The sequence below is a fragment of the Rhinolophus sinicus genome, chromosome 7 (assembly GCF_057876585.1).
Source record: "Rhinolophus sinicus isolate RSI-liver-muscle chromosome 7, RSI-T2T, whole genome shotgun sequence".
NCBI lineage: Eukaryota > Metazoa > Chordata > Mammalia > Chiroptera > Rhinolophidae > Rhinolophus > Rhinolophus sinicus.
Window position 1 is genome coordinate 54,925,355 of NC_142507.1, and position 18,661 is coordinate 54,944,015.

The window sequence follows — 18,661 nt, forward strand, 5'->3', positions numbered from 1 at the left end:
ACAAGGCAGAGGCCGTGTCTTAATCATTTGGGTACTAAGAACAGTCCCTACCTTTACACAAGACTGGGGTGTCCAAGTGCCTAACAGGCTTCCTGAATATATTCCTCAATTTCGAGAATTACAGAAATAAATGGGTAGAGGAAGTTTAAATGTCTTAGCTTCACCCTCAAAGATCTCCAGAGCAAACAAACGTAGACGGGGACGGGCCAGAGCAGGACTCGTCGTGATTGTGACACAGACTCACTGGTGATTCTCACGGCCCGGTCGGTGCGGAAATCCTCCGTATCTGGCTCATCACGGTCTTCCAGGAAATTATATTCTGGATCGTCGTCATCATCGGCCTCATCTAAGGGACAAAAATGTTTCAGACACTTATTTCCCACTCTGAAATCTTTTCTCCAGTAAAAATGTAAGATATTCAGCACCGTAAGAATCTGTCAATAAAGCACATGGATTCTTAAGGTTTGAAATAACTTATTCTGTTTTCCGTCCATGCCTTTGCACAGATCATTTCCCACAGCTGACCCGTCTCACCTAGTATCCTCTCCAATAAGTCAAGTTCCTTTCTTCCTTCAAACAAGGCTTAAGTCTCTCAAAATGCAGCAAAAGCCAGAAAACTGAATATATAATTTATCTCAGTAATCCCACTTTGAATAGTGCATCTCATGAAGATAACACTTTTGTAAAACTATTTATACAAAGGTAGCGACAGTGAAAAAAAGCAATACCCCTAATTCCCAATAATTAGGGAATGACTATAATTCTGATGCCTTAGTATGAAATAGTATGTATGTATAAAACATAAACATGTAACATTGCATAAATAGTCACTACATACATGACAAAGTACAACCCAATATCATACACATAATAATCCTAAGTGTGAAAAATTATACCCCTAAACTAGGACTCAAAGAACTAAAAATACACAACCATAACACGCACGCTATGTTAGAGTACAGAAACATGGGCGTTCTTCTCTTCCTAACTTTCTCTAATGCTGATGCTGTGATGTCTTGCCTGTTCCTAAACAGAAACTGTGAAGGAGTCACAAACTGTGGGATTGTCATACTAAGGTGACATTTCTCCTGGGACAGCTTTAGGTCAGGCACTCAACTCCCAGACCAGTAGTCTCCAATCTTTAGGATATAAAGAATTAGACCCTTAGGCCACACCCATCAGATGCTGATTAAGTGGGGAGGCCTTGGAATCTGCAGCTTTAATTAACACCACCCAACACACACCTTACCCTCCTTGAGTGTGCTGCAAGTTCTAGGGACCATATGATAAAAAACACTGCCCTGGACTCCCGAAACCCTGGCAGCCAACTGTCTGGCCTTCCCCCCTCAACAGCTACTGTCTCAGCTCTTCCAACCAAGGTGATGAACGTCAGGGCACTGAAGCTGCTGCCACTGACGAAGCTACGAGAACCTGACTTAATTACTGGCAAAATTTTGTATCAGCTTAGTTCTGAGGACAAAAAAGCAGAGCTGGCTTATGAAGAGTCATATTCAGCTTTAAAACACTTTAATGTCCCGAGACTACTGCTATCAGACATGTTCCTGGAATGGTAAAACTGGGTTCCAAGCCTAGCAGTGTCACAAACTGCTTCTTACCACTGGCACAAGACTTTTTCGGAGATTTCTACAAAATCGACAGAAACACCTAAGTCCCTGCTCATTTGTCTGCACAGATTTGAGCCTTGGTGTCGCAGGCCTTGGGAGAGGTTGGTAGAAAAAGGAAGTGTCAATAAATGAAAAAGATTTACAAATCCTGAAAAAAAATCCATGTATGTAGACGTGTACAGCTTTCTAGAGAGGCTACATAGCTTTCATCAGCTTCTCTGAGGGGTAACAGAAAAGTCAGAAGCTTAGACTCCCCTCAGAAAGACTAACGGGTGACATGTCAGTTGTCAATTACGATGACTCGAGTTCAGCTTCCATCCTCCCCTCACACAAGTCTGTGCATTCGGTCGCTCACTAGCACTTCTGCTACAGAGGGTGGGTGGGAAAAAGAAAAGTGCTAAGATCCATACCAACTTACTTGCTATCTGTCTTTTCTAAATGTTTGGGGGAAAGTCTTTATTTTAAATTTGGAACTAAAATTCTCCCTACTTCTACATTAATGTGAAAAACAAAAAGGTAATTTTAGATTTGAAAACTCTTAAGAGATGCACACGAAAATGTTATCAGTGATCCCGCCGGGGTACGAAACTGTCAGCATGGGAGGGGCTTTAGTTTCATTATGTAATACAGGCAGTTGTCGCATAACATTATTTCCTTCAACCACAATCATGTTGTGATTCCGTTGATGTAATGCCACAGGAACTTACCTCTTGTGTACAGTATGTCAATTAGCTTATGGTAAAGCTGGTTTCATTCTAGGTCATTTTACTTAAACTGCCAAAGCCTATCAAAGATGTGAAGTGAGGACTAATTTGATTTCTTGACACCAAGCACGTATGTAATACAGAAAATGAAACTCCTAGGAGGACACAGCGTACAGAACCCAGAATACGTATTACATCTCGCGTTACTTCCACCTATGTGCTCCCCCCTCACTCGCTGTCACTGTCGTCAAATCTCTCGCAAAGGTCCATCTCAATTACCACTGCCTCTGATCACTCTAAACAAGAATTCCTCCTCCCTCTTCCAGAACAGCATTTATGCCATTTTTATGCTGTATCTGAGCTTATTCAACTTCATTCACCTGAAACATACTGCACATCTAACAACGGGCCAGGCACCACTCATACCAGTCTGACTTCCTGACAAACGCCATGCACCTTTCTCTCTCACGGAGCCTACGTAGTACAATGCCTTATAAAAGGAAAGTACTCAATACACATTTGCCAAACGATGTACAATATAATTATAAACGCTTTATAAGGTACATTCAAGGATTTATTTTCTTTCATTCAGTGTTCCAGTTATTCCGAGCCTTACCTACCCAAACATTTACTTGGTCTATTTCCATCCAGACTGTATGTTCTCCTATTTATCCTAAAGCATCATTCTTTTCAACATACCACTTCGTGGTGGTTGTTCTCAGAAGGCAGGCAAAGAATACAGATGGGCTGTGTAGGTTGTCTGTAAGCAGATTTGATAGGACACCATCTGATCCGGAAACAGGAGCAATGAATTAGCTTCAGATTAACGTGAGACAGGCACTGGATGACTCTGCTCACATAAAAATGCAAGTAACCTTGACCTTGGTTCAGTTACATAAATTTTTTTAAAACATGTGACTCCTCTACAACACAACTAATAAAATATTCTGGTCACTTCCACTGAAGAAAGTCAAAAGGGAACAATAACAAAACTGCCCTGATTCCATCAAAAGAATGTGGCATCGTCTGGAATCACTACACACACAATCTCCTTCTATCTTCGCAATCTACACAGACGCATTGCACAAAACGATGAATGGTGCACCAAAGACAACTTGTTTATTTCAATAGGACCTTTTGCCTGTATTCTAAAGCAAACCAGGGTTGTGGCTGGGATTCGTCCACTAGGCATGACTGCAGGCCGCACTGTTTTTGTCTGATCACTACTCCTTCCCCACTTCTGCAAACACTACCCCTTCTCTTGAACAAGTGCCTAATCCAAGCACATTGTTCTAGAAGGTGCTGCCAATCCAGGAGTCTCTGCTGAGCAGTGTCCCTACGAATCCCACGCACCCCGAGAGTGAGCCTGTGATCAGACCAGCCAGTCTGAGTTGTTCTGGCTTTTCCACAGCGCAGCGTGTCAGAGAGTCCTTCTCACGTGCGGGCCAAGCAAGAAGAAAGCGGTGCGCTTATGACCATAGTTCCAGTCTGATGGAAAACAACAGGTTCGAGCATGGAGCTGACCCACAAAAAGAAGTCAAGATGACGGCTGTAGAGAGGGAAGAAGGGCAGTGCCTCAATCCCACTGCAGGTTTTTCTGCCCCTTGCGGAGTCTGGATTCACCTGACCTTGTGCAAGTTAGGAGTTAGTCTTCTTTCACTTGCATCATCATAAAGAACCTCAACTAACGCAAGAGTCTTAGAGTCAATGCACTCTCACGAAACGGTATCTAAAATTATGTGTGCATTCATGTTTCGGGGGGGTTCTTAGCATTCAAGAGTCCCAAAAAGATTCTTCATCAAAAAGGGGAGGGCAGAGAATTTAACTGTTGATTTAAAGTGAATTGTAGGTTAAACACAAAATGCAGCTCAATTAACCAAGAACACCCCTTGCTTTACGCTCCTCACGAACAACAGCACCACGGGGCTAAGGGACAGAGCAGACAATACGCGCCACCGGAGCCACTGACCTTCGTCCCCCACGTCGCCATTCATGAGCCCCCCGAGCCACGTCTTCCAGTCCTCATCATCTGCGGTATTGGGGTCGTACATGTCTGGGGTGATGTCTGGAGCCTGGAGCTCTGCCTCCAGTTGCCCCAGGGGAACATCTTTCAGGGGCATCTTCGAGCGGGTTCGGAATGCAATGAGGCTGTCATCCATGGGCTGGCAACGGAGACACAGAAACACGTCACTGAGGCCTACAGCTTCCAAATGCCCCGACCTCCCCGGAGCCTGCATGCTGCTCTTCTCAGCGGAAACCACAGGTCTCTTCTCTAAACCACTGGGGTTTAGCCTTCTTCAAGAAACTTGAAGGACAACGACAGCTTTTAAAACCAACATTTCAGGAACATTTGTAACAGCTGTATTAAGGTAGAATTTACATACCATAAAATCCACCCTTTTAAAGGGTAAAACTGAGTGGGTTTTGCTCTATTCAGAGCTGTGTGACCATCAACACTAACTCCAGAACAACGTCCTCACCCCCAAAAAAGAAATCCATCCTCCCCATACCCAGGCCCCAGCAAGCACTCATCTGCTTCCTGTCTCTGTGGATTTGCTTAGGCGGCTGCTTCATATAAATGGAATCATACGATAAGGAGCCTTTTGTCTCTGGCTTCCTTTACTTAGCATAACGTTTTCAAAGTTGATCCATTTCCTACCACGTACCGGTATTTCCTTCCTTTTTATTGCACAGTAATATTCCATTATACTGATATGCCATTTTTGGTTTATTCATTTATCACGTGACGAACGTTTGTTTCCACTTTGGGGCTATTGAATCATGCTGTTGTGAACATTTGTCTACACGTTTTTACATGGACGTGTGTACTCGGTTCTCTTCAAGGGGAACTGCGGGGTCCTATGTTTTAACTTTCTGAGGAACCGCCAAACCGCTTTCCAAAGTGGCTGCACCACTTTCCGTCCACATTTCTCCCCATCCTCACCAACACTTGTCATCGAACATGGTTTTCACAACAGCCGTCCTCGTGGTTGTGAAGTGGTCCCTCTCAGTTGATTTGCACTGTCCTAATGACTAACGATGCTGAGTATCTTTTCATGTGCTTAGTGGCCATGAGTGTATCTTCTTTGGAGAAATGTCTATTCATATTCCTCGCCCATTAAAAAAATGTTTTTTAATTTTTCAATTACAGTTGATATACCATAAATTAGTTTCAGGTGTACAGCATAGTGGTTAGACATTTATATAACTTATGAAGTGATCCCCTGATAAGTCTAGTACCCACCTGGCACCTTATATAGTTATTACAATATTATTGACTATATTCCCTGTGCTGTACTTTACATCCCCATGACTGTTTCTATAACAGCCAATTTATACGTCTTACTCCCTTCCTTCTTTTTTATCCATCCCTCCAACCCCCTCCCATCTGTCCTTTGCCCATTTTTGAACTGGATTGTGTTTTTATTGTTGAGTTACAAGGGTTCATTATGTATTACGGAGACAAGTCCCTTATGAGATATGTGATTTGCAATCATTTTCTCTCATTCTGTGGGTTGTCTTTACTATCTTGGTGGCATCCTTTGAAACACAAATTTTTAATTTTGATGAGTCCGATGTACCTATTTTTTTTGTCACTTGTGCTTTTGGTGATACATTTAAGGAACCACTGCATAATCAAAGTTACAAACACTTACTCCTGTTTTCTTTAAGAGTTTTACAGTTTGAGCTCTTACATTTAGGTCAGTGATCTTTTCTTTTTAATTATTTCTTTTTTTCAGTCACAGCTGACATTCAATATTATTTTATATTAGTTTCAGGTATAACAATAATCTATTTTGAGTTAATTTTTGTGTGTGGTGTAAGGTAAGGGTCCAACTTTATACTTTTACATGTGAATTTCCAATTGTCCCAGCACCATTTGTTGGAAAGACTATTCTTTCTTCATTAGTTGGCCTTGGCACACTTGTCAAAACTCAACTGACCACAGATGTAAGGGTTTACTTCGGAGCTCTGAATCCTGTTCTATTGATCTATGTGTCTGTTCTTAGGCTAGTACCAGACTGTCTTGATTACTGTAACTTTGTAGTAACTTTTGAAATCAGGAAGTACAGACTTCCAACTTTGTTCTTTTTTAAGATTGTTTTGGCTAGTCTAGGTTCCTTGCATTTCCGTACGAATTTTAGGATAAGTTGGGCGATTTCTACAAAAAGAAAGAGCAGCTGAGATTTGGATAGGGGCTCTAGTGAAAAGGCAGATCTATTTAGAAAGTGTTCCCTAGACAACTGCAACAACCTCCCAACACATTTCTGTTCCCTCTCTTGGCACACCTTAACCCTAGGGAAATTTTTAACATCATGCTGCAACATACCCTAAAGTGATTCAGGAAAAGAATTACGTGTATAGAGAGAGAAAGAAGGAGAGAATAAGGCAATTGTGGTAAAAGTTAGTACTTGGGGGATCTGGCTGACGGCTGTTTCTATGTTCCACATTTTAAAATGCTCTCTGTCACATACCTTATTCTGTCCTCAGGAACTGCCACTTTCACAGTAAAATAGCACAAATGAAATAAGAGTATCAAAGACCTACAATTTCACGGCTCTTACTTATTATAGCAGAATTTAATATCTTCTCCTCTCCCTCCCCAACCTGAGCCACAACTAAATTACTCCATCTGACTTTCTCAGCGCTTTAGAAACACGGTTACCTGGAAAGAGTCCATGCAGACCGGACTGGAAGCCAGCTCCTCATCCACAGCGTGCAACTTCTCCATGAACGCACTGTCCTTGGTCTGCTTGGGCTTTGGGGGCGGCGGGGGCCCCATGGGCACTACCTCAGCACTGATGTGCCTGACGGCAGGTGTGGTGACTTTCTCAGCCTGATTTAAAGAGGCAAGCACGTTAAAAAATAAAAGGGAGGGAGAACGAGGAGAAAAACAGAAAAAGCAGCAGGGAGAGGCATATCTTTCACGTACTAGTGATCTTTCTCTCCCCCTCTCGATAGAGGGACATAACACAAGGGCACTGTCAAGTCCACTCGCGTTGATCTACATAACTAGGTGTCATGCTCTTTCCAGTGAAGCCAGCAGGGTGCTACTTAGATACCAGAAGTGGGCGATCTAATAAACATGGCTTTAGGAAAGTGTTAGAGAACAGGTATGAAACAGGGAAGGGTCGAAGAAAAGAAACTCTGCTCGTCACGGCCCCTTAAGGAGAATTCAAAGCAGCTCTCTCCCTTTCACTGAGTTTAGCTTTCTCTAAGATGTTCAGTGACTTAAAAGACTTTGCTAAACAGTTATAACCAATCAAAAACACCAGGCAGATACTGGCACGATGACTGACCTGCCATCGGGTTTGGCAAAGGGTGACGGCTCAGAATCACGGGTACATATTTCCTTCCAGTTAGAACTTCTCTGTTGTGTGCGACGCACATTTACCTCTGATAACATGCCGCTCTCCTCATCCGTTTCGGTCATCTCAGAAGACTGCCTCAGTCTGGATTTCTTTGCCCCACGTGGAGACGACGCAGTGCTTTCCACATCGCTTTCCAACAAACTCTACAAAACAAACCCCACTCACTTTCATTCATATCCCTGCCCCTACCTCGTTCCACTGAGTCTGAAGTATCTCAGGAGACAGAGTATCCGTCAGTCAATCCGTCAGAGTGAGAGCAAATACAATTGAAAGAGCAGCTCAGTATTCGGAAGGTGGGAGGGATCAGCTCACTACGCCCACCAGCACTGCACACTGGGGGAACCTGTAGGGCCTTCACTTAAAATCCTTTCACAAACACGTCCAGACAGAGTATCACACAGGAATGAAAATGCACTCCAGCGATAGGCAACAGCACAGGGGAAGCTCAGAAAGCTCGCGTCTCAGTCCTGGCTACAGAAGCGGCGAGGTGGCGAGGCCTCCCGGCCCCACTCTGTCTGTGTTCGCGGCTGACACTCACACGCCCCACCTACCTCCTCGGCGGTCTCGTCCTCGTCGTCGTCATCCGGCTGGTACTCTTCATCTGACGAATCATCTTCTTCAAGGTGAATATCCACGAACTGAGGAGGCTACACAAGTCCAGTTCCAGAAAGAAATAAAGTGAAAGGAAACATGAGTCGTATGGATGTGGAAAATAAGGGGAAAAGGCAGAGCGGGAGAGAAAAATCTAAGAACACAATGAGCAAAGTGGGGCTTCAAGAGAGTCCTAGCAAGAGACTCAAATCTGAGAGTAACAGGAGGGGAAAACAAAGCTGGGATTTTTTTTTTTTTTAAACTTAGGAGACATTTATTTACTTTCCCATATCACCATTCATTGATCTTATGTATCTCCTCAGGAAAACATAGCACTAGTGAGTGACTACTACATCCTATGGAGAACTTCAATCTTTGGTCACAGCGTTAAGAGCAAAGCTGGGATTTTAAAAGTTTCAATTCCAAGTTCCCCAAAATGTTAACAAATAGAAAGGAAGCATTTAGGTTTCAAAAACGGACGAAGTCTTTCTGGAAAACAGTAGGAATTACCTCCTTCCAAGTTTACCTTAATTTCATTGGCCTTCTTAATTGGTGAAATATTCCACGTCGGAATCACCTACCAACAAAGAATATAAATAATTAAGTTCTCTTAACCGAAATAGGCTGTTTTCATTTTTAATTCCTCTTTGCCATCACAAAGAGCCGTCTACCTAGCGCCAGCTGCAGCGAGCTAGGGGCACTGACTACCCCTGAGGGTGTACTCGCTGCTGTCAGCTTGACAGAAGAAAGGAGAGAGGATCCATTTCCATCATTAGCATTTCTGCCATAGCCCCAGTAAGACTCTGTATCATCCATAAATGGAGACAAGACCTCCTTGCCTACTTTGTATCACAGCTTGGTTCACGTGGAATAACGAACGTTAAAACTATTTGTCAAGTACAATAGTAGACAAACCTAAGATATTACAGGTGATACAGTGGCCTTTGACATCATTGTCAAGTTGTCCACAACTTATTTTGAAATAGTACAGGGGAAAAAACCAATAGAGATAGAGAGCTATAAAGAAAATATGGTAAAATGTTATAATTGTTAGATCTAGATAGAATCTAGATTCACTACAATTCTTTCAACTTTTTGTATGTTTTAAAACAATAGAGTTGGGGGGGGGGGACATTTTATAAAGAATTTTTTAAAGCTCCCACGCACTGCTAACAAATGCCACTGTGGGGCATAATTTCTTGACCACTTCCTTTTGACCCGATCAGAATCCTCTCATGAACAGAATCCAAGGCTGGACTGTGTCTACAAGGAGCTCGGGTTCCCCACATCTCAGCCCTGCCGCGTTCCGGCCTTTTATCTCGCTCTGCGCAGGGAGGCCAGTAGGGGGGACAGGCGCTGATGTGACTCAGGTCCACACCTCTTCCCGTGTCTCTTTCTGAACCAGTCAGTTTCCCTACTGCCACACCCACCGGGAAGTGCGCTGGAGTCAGTCTATTAAGCTGTAAGGCACAGGAGGCCTGAACCCTAATCCTTGCTCTCCCACATGAACTAGAGTCTTCGGTTGTCCAACTTCTCTACACCTGTATTCAGGGCTGGGAAACAGAATCCAGAGCCTGCAGTGGATCTCCTCGGTCTTTTTTTCCAAATCAAATATGGAATTAATGTTACTTATACTCTGTATGTCAGAGAGACATACAACCTCTGTCTCACTGATGGCTGCTTTCATCATTGCGACATGTCCATTTGTGTACTCCCTGGAGAAAGACGATTTCAGTTTATGCAACCAGTTAGTCAATTACACAAAAGAAAATGATGTGGCTGTCAAAAAAAAAGCCAGTGCAACCTTAGGCCACATTAAGAGAAATACGGTATCTGGAACACTGAAGGGATAACCTCACTCGTATTAGTTGAACCACATCTGGGCAGTAGATTCCACGTTAGCCACAGTTTTGACAAACTAGGCACATTCAGAAGAAATGGGGCTGATTGGTGAAGGTATTCAAAGCCTTGTCACATAAAGACCAATAAAAAATGGGAATGTCTAGCAAGAAAGAATGTTACAAAAAAACATACTAGCTTTCTTCAACTAGAGGAAAAGTTGTATGGAAGAGGAACAGACTTATTTCCTCTATTAGGTAGCAAGGAACGGAACTGGACAGACTGACGGAAACGACAACATGCATTTGGGGTCCATCTTCCTTCCTATCAGAGACAGAACGGGCCCCCTCCGAACTATCGCCGGCCTGGCCACAGAAGGTAAGCACACACAGGACAGGTGCTTGCTAAACGGGATATGACACGCACCAGGATGCTTCCGAAGTGACGTGGTTCTCGTACTTCCATGTGCAAAGGAAGAAACGAGCACGTTTTCACCGATGCACAGTCCCCTGCCCACCCACGGGCCCTGACTCCTAGGTCTGGGGTGAGCCCAAGAACGTGCACTGGTAGTGGGCACTCCTGAGGGACCCCACACCACGGTGATCTCAACCCAAGTGGTCCCTTTGGACACACTTGGAAAAACACACTCTAAACACGTTGCACATATCTTAGAACAGCAATAAAAAATCTGACCTCTCACTGCTTTCAACCATTCTAAATGGTTCTCTATCTAGTACCTCCAAAAAGGAATAATTTCACATCAATTAAAATAAAAATAAACTCTGATAATGGTTTCATATATTCCGTGTCTACTTGTCTTTTACAAATCCTTTCCCCCCCCTTCTTCCGCCTCCACCTCCCCCTCCAGTGCAAGCGGTTGTTTCTCAGTCTAGTTGTGTAGGACACAGCTCCCTGGCCCATGCTGGTATTATGAGCCTTGCGAAAATCCTTCTTTAAGGAGGTAAACCCAGGCAAACAATAAATCTTTCCTGTATTTTTTTCCCTATAAATAACTTATGATTAGAGGTTATTTACCAAGCTAAACAAATAAAAAATAACACCTACCACTCCTTTTTCCACCACTTCCTTAAGTTTAGAGCGTGTCATTTTGGGCTCCTAAGGAGGGGAAAACGAGAAGAAACGAGTCAATAAAAATCATCGTGTGATCCTTGGGTTTTGAGACGCTGCCCTGGCCCCCAACTGTCAGACTATTTACAGAGCCCCCAGAGACCTGCCCCACATCGCCAGTTTACAGGGAGCTCTGCTCCGTGACAAACGGATTACTCACAAACATCGGCATATCTTCCGTCTCACTGATGGCTGCTTTCATCATCGCTACCACGTGTTCATTTGTGATTACTTCCTGGAGAAAGATAAAATTTCACTTTATGCAACAAAGATGTGTCTTCTAGATAATACTCATGTCTCTGTAATTCTGCTAGATACTCAAACAGCTTCAGATTGGGGGGATGCAAGGGAACTGAAAGCAAAGAAGCAAGTTGTGGACAAAAGCACACAGCTCCAAACACTGCAGCAGCGAACAGGCCAACCTCATTAGCTGCTTTGGGGAACAGGAATGGCTCACATAAAGAGAGATCAGTGAGGTACTAGATGCTTAAGAGAAACAGTAATAAACAACAAAGGCTTTGTAAATAGCTGTGTTGCTACATATCAAAGAACAGTATTTGCATATGTGCAAAGTACTGCAAACTGTTAACCCACGAAAGGGTAAATCCAGTGTGAACGTTAGTCCTGAATGTGCTAAACAATACACTGAACATTCAAACCAGTGGAAGGAAGCAGAGGGACAGTTTACCTTCCCAGTTAAGTTCTTTACCGTGTGTTCAGATTCCAAACTCGTGCTGAGTGTAAAGAGAAAGCTATCTTGGAATGTGAAATGTTCTGCCCCGGGTCCTCACAAAACGAGTCAGTCACATACCAGGCAGGAGTCGGGAACTTCCGGGCCATTCTCATTTGCTTCCCGAGCTCTCCGTCTTACTCACGTGGAGGATGTTCCGCACGTTGACGGCCGTCAGGTTGTGCTGCTTGGCGCCGTCCTCCAGGGTGCGGTCCAGCACGTCGTCCAGCTTCAGGTCACACGCCCCTTCTTCCTGACCCTTCCCGTCTCGCTTCCGCTTGGTCCCCTTCTTCTTCTTCTGCCGTTTCTCACTTTCTTCATTGTCTTGCTCCTCTGCAAACAAACCAAGAACATCACCAGAATCTCCAAACAACTGCTCCCAGAAAGAAAAACAAGCCGCTGCTGTCTGGCCTGGACATCCAAGTCGACTTTGAGGTGGTCGTGACGGAGATGGCAGAACTGTCACCGTAACAATCTCTAACACTCACTGAATACTTATCTCATGTCAGTCTTCTACACACATTATACGTATTAATTCACTTGTCTCTCACAGCAACCTTATGACGTAGGGACTATTCTTGTCCCCACTGTACAGATGAATAAACTGAGGCAGAGGTAAGAAACTTTCCCAAAAGCTAGTAATGACAGCCATGTTTGGAAGCCAAGCATTCCCGCTCTAGAATCTGCAGTCTTAACCAGCACTCTACAGATAGTACATCGGAAACCCTGGGTTTGTGGCCCCGTTCTGGGTTACCTTGGCAATAGAGCCCCATTTTTTTCTTTTGTAAATACAGATATTTGCCCATCAGGGATGCCATGGAGATTAAGCAAAATTTTACACACACACACACACACACGCTGTGTAACCAATGAAACAAATTACAAATAAAATGTCTATTATAATACTATTCAGTCTAGAAAAGAGAAAAACACAGAGCAAATCAACAAAAACTCTACTCTGAACTATATAAATAAAAAAGGGACAAAATGTCGCTACTCTACAAGAAAGGAATACATATACAACCAGACAAAAAGAAAAACTTTTTTTTTAAAGGAGGGCGCAGCTCACAGTGGCCCATGCGGGGATCAAACCAGCAACCTTGGTGTCAGTAGCAACGCACTCTCACCAACTGAGCTAACTAACTGGCCACCCTAAGAAAAACTTCTTGATTATTAGAATCTGGTAAGATTATCACGCAACTCCAAAATGAGGCTCCCATCTGATATTTTTGGTCGGCTTCTGTCTGAAAACAAGGGATTAAAGACGATTAATATCAAGTTGACCTTGTCTGTTTAAAAGACTTCATAACCTTCAAGCTGCACCCTGGCAGTATTTACTCAGTGAAAAATTATTAGTAACTTCAAACAATTGCTTTTGCACTTGTGACTATATATCAAGAATTTGTTAACTTTCAATGCAATAATTCTTCTTATGGAAATAGTTAGACATGCAAAGACACTGGAAGAATGAATAATTAAGTTATTAATTTGAACATTAATTATTTTACCAAAAACACAGAAAACTGCTAAATGTCCAATGTTAAAGGAACAGTTAACTGAACATTGGTACATCCCTACACCAGACTGTTACCGAGCCACTAAAAATTGCCTTTTTGGGGCAACCGGCTGGCTCAGCAGGTTAGAGCGTGGTGCTCTTAACAAGGTTGCCAGTTCGATCCCCACATGGGCCACTGTGAGCTGCGCCCTCCACAACTAGACTGAAACAACTACTTGACTTGGAGCTAATGGGTCCTAGAAAAACACACTTAAATAAATAAGTTTTAAAAAGAAAAGAACAAAGTTGAAGACGCAGACTACCTGATTGAAAGACTTCCTATAAAGTCAGTAATCAAAACTGTGTGGTTTTGGGGGGGAAGGTCAGACACGGATCAATGGGCCAGAGTAGAGTCCAGAAAAGACCCCCACAGATACGGTCAAATGATTTTTGCATATAGGTGCAACAGTAACTCAATGGAAAAGGGAATCTTTCCAACAAACAGGCTGAAACAACTGTACATCCGTATGCAAATAAATAAATAAATCTCAAATATGCCTCACATTATACAAATATTAATTCAAAATGGATCGCATACTTAAATGTAATATGCAAAACTAAGCAACTGCTAGAAGAAAACAGGAAAAACAACAACTTGGTGACACTGCATTAGGCTGAGCTCCTTATTATGACACCAAAGGCATAGCCCATAAAAGTAAAACCTAAAGCAGTTCCCCAGGACTAACGCTGAAACAATTTGAGCAAAATAAATAATGACAGTATTGCACTATAACTCAAATAATAAAATAAATATCCACGAGTCCATACTCATAAAAATTGAATAAACGCATAAATAAATGAGGGACAAGGGACAGCTCTTCTTTACAGAAAAATTCCCATTAATAAATGTCAAAGGAATGAGAGAAATTGAAAATCACCATTAAACAACACCATAAAACTGATCCAGGCGATCCAAGGGATGTTAAAAATTAGTGGTTAAAACTTTGAAGAGAAACAGGGTATGTGCAGTTTCAAAGTATCTCCTGCAAGTTATGTAGTAATTACAAAAGGAATAAGGCAAACAACAGAATCGTGAACAAACATTTCACCAAAAAAATCCACACATGGCAAATAAACACAGAAAATATGCTCCATATCACTATTCATTAGGGAAATGCGAGTGAAAACCTCAGAGAAATACACCTACTAGAACGAATAAAACTGAAAAGTCTGACAACGGCTGGCAAGGATCAGGATCAACTGTAAATCTCACACACGCTGGTGGGAACACAAAGTGGTGCAGTCACTTTGGAAAACAGTTTGGCAGTTTCTATCAAGTGAAACATACATTTACCATAAGCCCCAGCAATGACACTCCTACTTATTTACCCAAGGAAAACGAAAAACTTAGGTCCATCAAAGGCCTATATGTGACAGCAACTTTAGTCACACAGGCAGAAACTGCAAACAACCCAGATGCCCTTCAGCTGGTGAACAAATAAACAGACTGTGGTATCTCAATGCAATAAAACGCTACTGAGCAACGAAGAGGAACGTGAATGGATCTCAGAAGCATTACACTAAGTGAAAGACACCAGATGCAAAAGGCTACATGTGCTGTGACACCATAGGTATACATGACAGTGTGGAACAAAACTATAAGAACAGAAATGAGATCAGAGGCTGCCAAAGGCTGAACACGGAGGGCTGCAAGGGGGAAAGAGGGAACTCGGGGGGGGGGGGGGGGGGGGGGGGGGGGGGGGGCGCGAGGAAAGTGTTCCATACACTGACCGTGGTGGTAGTTACACATTTTTCAGAACTCACTACATAAATTTTATTGCATATAAGTTATCTTAATAAAGCTGACATTAAGAATCAATATAACCCTTCACATTAACACAATACAGGAGAAAAACCGTATCATCTTAATAGAGATTAAAAAAAAAAAAAAGCATTTAACAAAACTCAATATATGGTAAAACTGTCCAAAAACTAGGAAAAGTGTTTTCTTAAACTGATACAATATAGAAACAGCCCATAACTACTGCCATACGTAATGGAGGGGTTCGGAACACCTTCCCCCAGGTTCAGAAGCCAGACGTGGCTGCCCCCATCACCACCTGCGCCCTCCACAGTAATGGAGCGCTAGCATTGGCGGTACGATCCACGGGCACGCACTTTAAAACCATGTGTTAAATCGAATAAAGCAGGCTCTCCTCACGTGCTTGTATGCACTATATTTCACAATAAACAAAGCAGTTTTCAGGCGGCCGAGTCCTACAACCGGCCGATTCCAGCCAGCGGAGACAGCGAGCGCACGTGTTCGCCCGAAGGTCTGCGCGGGACCGTCCACAGCAGCACCACTCACGGCCGCCCACACCTGGAAACTTTCCGCACGCCCGCCCGTTCAGAATTGAATGGATAAAGAAAATGCAGAATATTCAAACAACAGAATACTGCAGAGCAATAAAATGAGTCACCTGCAAGCACATAGTGTGGACCGATGTCATAAACATAATGCTGAGTGGGAAAAGGCAGTCACAAAACGTATGATTCCATTCACGTAAAGCACAAAACCGAGGAGCCGGTCCATGCGGCTGGAGGGAGGGACCGGTGGCCCATGGGTAGGGTGCTGGTAATAACTGAAAAGGGCGGACTTTGGGGTACTCATAACATTCAATCTCTGGAAACTCAGTGAACTTGGATGTCTTAGGACAGGCACCGTTTTCTGCATATTATACTTCAATAGCGGTTTTTAATTTAAAAAAAAAAAAGGACAGAAAAGGAAAGCCTACCCATTGGAATAAAGAGTCCGTCATCCTCTGCCTCCTCCTCAGCTCGGTGAGCTGCAGCCCCGAGGGGCTTTCCTTCAGGGCAGGCACCCACATCCGGCCGAGCTGCTTTCCGAGGCTGGGCTCCTGGTCGGGCAGCGTGGCTGCCTGATGGAGGCAACGGCATCTCCCCTCCAGGATGCAGCTGAGGTTTTCCTGGAAGAATCACAAACACGGCTTCACACTTTGCCGTCCTGTCACCCTCTGCTGTGGAAACTGGCATCTTGCTCCAGTCCTTTTGGTCAGGTAACCATTAACGATGCATACACTATGCCGCATCCCTCGCTCTTAAATAAAGTACTTTGCTCTTAAAATCCTCCTCCCTCCTTGACTCTTACTGTCGCCTCTGTCCTTCCTTCTCTGGAATCTTCATCAACCCAAGGCTACCTTCTCCCTCCACACTCCTTTCCATGAAGAACCACCACCACTAACGCTTGGAACATGTCTAGTCCTACCTCTTTCCAAACTTCAATCTCGAATTTGTTGCCCCTTGAGGGCCCCAGTGTCACCTCATACTCCACATACCCAGAGCTGAACTCATTTTCAGCCCCTCACATACCTTCCCCGGAAGAAGGCTGCTTCACCAGCCCCAATCCAGGTATGTCTAATGGTACTGGTCGGTCTCTGAGCCACATTCTGCCTTTGTCATGTCTCTAAGATACGTCCTTTCTTCTCTGTCTTTATTGTCAGCACCCATTCCGATCCTTTATAAGCCCTCAAGGGAACAACGGCAAGGCTCTGAGTGATCTGAAGCCGCCACACTTCCCCACAAACACAGCACCCCACACGTTCGCAGCACGTGCTCTTCCACTTCCACGCCTTCCCCACGATCCATCAGAACCTAGCGATCCTTCAAGTTCCAATTTCAAAAGCCCTCGTGAGCTGCACCACACTCTCCAGCACTTGATCACGTACTTACTGTCTTACCTGCTCCAAATGAATTGTGTGTCTATGTCCTGTCTTTCCAACTGCACTACAAGCTTCCTGAGGTCACAACTACGCCTCCTGCTTCTTTTATGCTCTTAGCAACCACTAAGTCCAGGAAAAGTTCAAATACGTGAGTGTGAAAAGCAAAGCCCTTCACAACCTAAACACGGCCTCCTGCTCTGAAGCCATGTCTCACTTCTAACCATGTCGCCATCCTCCCCTGCCTCTGCAGACTGTCCGTGGCCCATGCCTGCCCATGCCACCATTCTGTCATCTCTGAGGGTTCTGTCACCTCTGCAGAGCCTTTCCCCATGTCCCAGGTAGTGTCTCTCCTCCACAAGCCCCAGTTCACGGACACCCACCAAGTCACAACTAAGTGGCCACACATAGTTCCCCTCTGGACACGACAGGATACAAGAAACGAACCCAGAGGAGGAGCTAAGGAATGAGAGAGGAGAAGAAAGTCTCCACCCATTCCCCAAGTTCACTGCTGACCCATAGGAAGACCGCAGTTCTAATTCCAAACCAAATCGGCACCGCTGGCAGAAACACGTATCCTGTCGAGGCAAAGCCGAGCGTGCAGACACGAGGAAAACATGGCCTGAGGACCTGGCATCTCTTACCTCCTTCCTCCTTCACTTCCTCACTGGCTTCCCCTGCAAAAGGCTCCTTTGTCATAGGACGATCACCTCTGTCTTCTTGGGTAACCGCCTTGGGCCTGAGCGTCACTTTCTTCCCTCTCCTTGAGCCAGTGGCCTGGAGGTTTTCTTTCCCCATGTGCGTAGCAAGGGGCTGGGAGGACTCCGAGGACGGGACGGTGAGTCCCTTAGAGGTGGCCGCATCAACAGCTTCCGGAACGGGTGCACTTGTGTCCTGGCTGAGTTCCCTAGAGCTCAAAGACGGACCGTCCACACCCAGCTGCTGTCCTGCAGCCGGCACAGACTGGACTTCAAGGCCAGCTGCTCTGCTGTGACTTGGACCCCAGGACACAGACACGGACCCCAAGTCTTTCACCTGGTCCGAGTCTGGTTTCACGGCCGACTCTGGGGCTAAGTCATCTCCCTCCTGGTTGCCCTGATGATGTGGGGATTCTGTCACCGCAGTTCTTCTCTTCTTACTGGGCAACATTTTTAAAGTCCTACTTTGGTTCCATCCTGAAAGGGTAAAAGCAGCTTCTTACCACCCTCGTGTTAATTACGATAATAGGATTTCCTCGCACCTTTTTCACACCAAGTGCACAATCTCCTGTTAGGTGAGAGTTGAGAGACCGCAGTTAGAGCCTGAGTTGAAATCCTAACCCTACCACAGGTTAGTAAGTTACCTTGGCCAAGGGACGTCACCTCTCTAAACCTGTTTCCTCAACTGTAAAAAATAATCGTTGTTACCTCATAGAGCTGTTATAATTACACAGTATGTGTT

At 44.3% G+C, this 18,661-nt stretch overlaps 1 protein-coding gene across 4 annotated transcripts in view; it reads right to left on the reverse strand.

The window, feature by feature from the left end:
* The window catches only part of GON4L (gon-4 like), a 46,663-nt gene that overhangs the window by 23,574 nt on the left and 4,428 nt on the right, over positions 1 to 18,661 (reverse strand). For 2 of the 4 annotated variants that reach the window (XM_074318860.2, XM_019711100.3), the window contains exons 3-13: positions 17,866 to 18,396; positions 16,280 to 16,471; positions 12,135 to 12,322; positions 11,420 to 11,494; positions 11,197 to 11,247; positions 8,819 to 8,869; positions 8,253 to 8,348; positions 7,725 to 7,844; positions 6,996 to 7,166; positions 4,299 to 4,491; positions 245 to 346 (exon numbers count right to left, since the gene is read on the reverse strand). In XM_074318860.2, coding sequence (XP_074174961.2) covers positions 245 to 346; positions 4,299 to 4,491; positions 6,996 to 7,166; positions 7,725 to 7,844; positions 8,253 to 8,348; positions 8,819 to 8,869; positions 11,197 to 11,247; positions 11,420 to 11,494; positions 12,135 to 12,322; positions 16,280 to 16,471; positions 17,866 to 18,370 — 1,744 coding nt within the window. In that variant the 5' untranslated portion in view covers positions 18,371 to 18,396. Of the gene's footprint in view, positions 1 to 244; positions 347 to 4,298; positions 4,492 to 6,995; positions 7,167 to 7,724; positions 7,845 to 8,252; positions 8,349 to 8,818; positions 8,870 to 11,196; positions 11,248 to 11,419; positions 11,495 to 12,134; positions 12,323 to 16,279; positions 16,472 to 17,865; positions 18,488 to 18,661 lie in introns of all 4 variants that reach the window. The other 2 variants (XM_088799643.1, XM_019711102.3) reach the window with 2 other exon arrangements.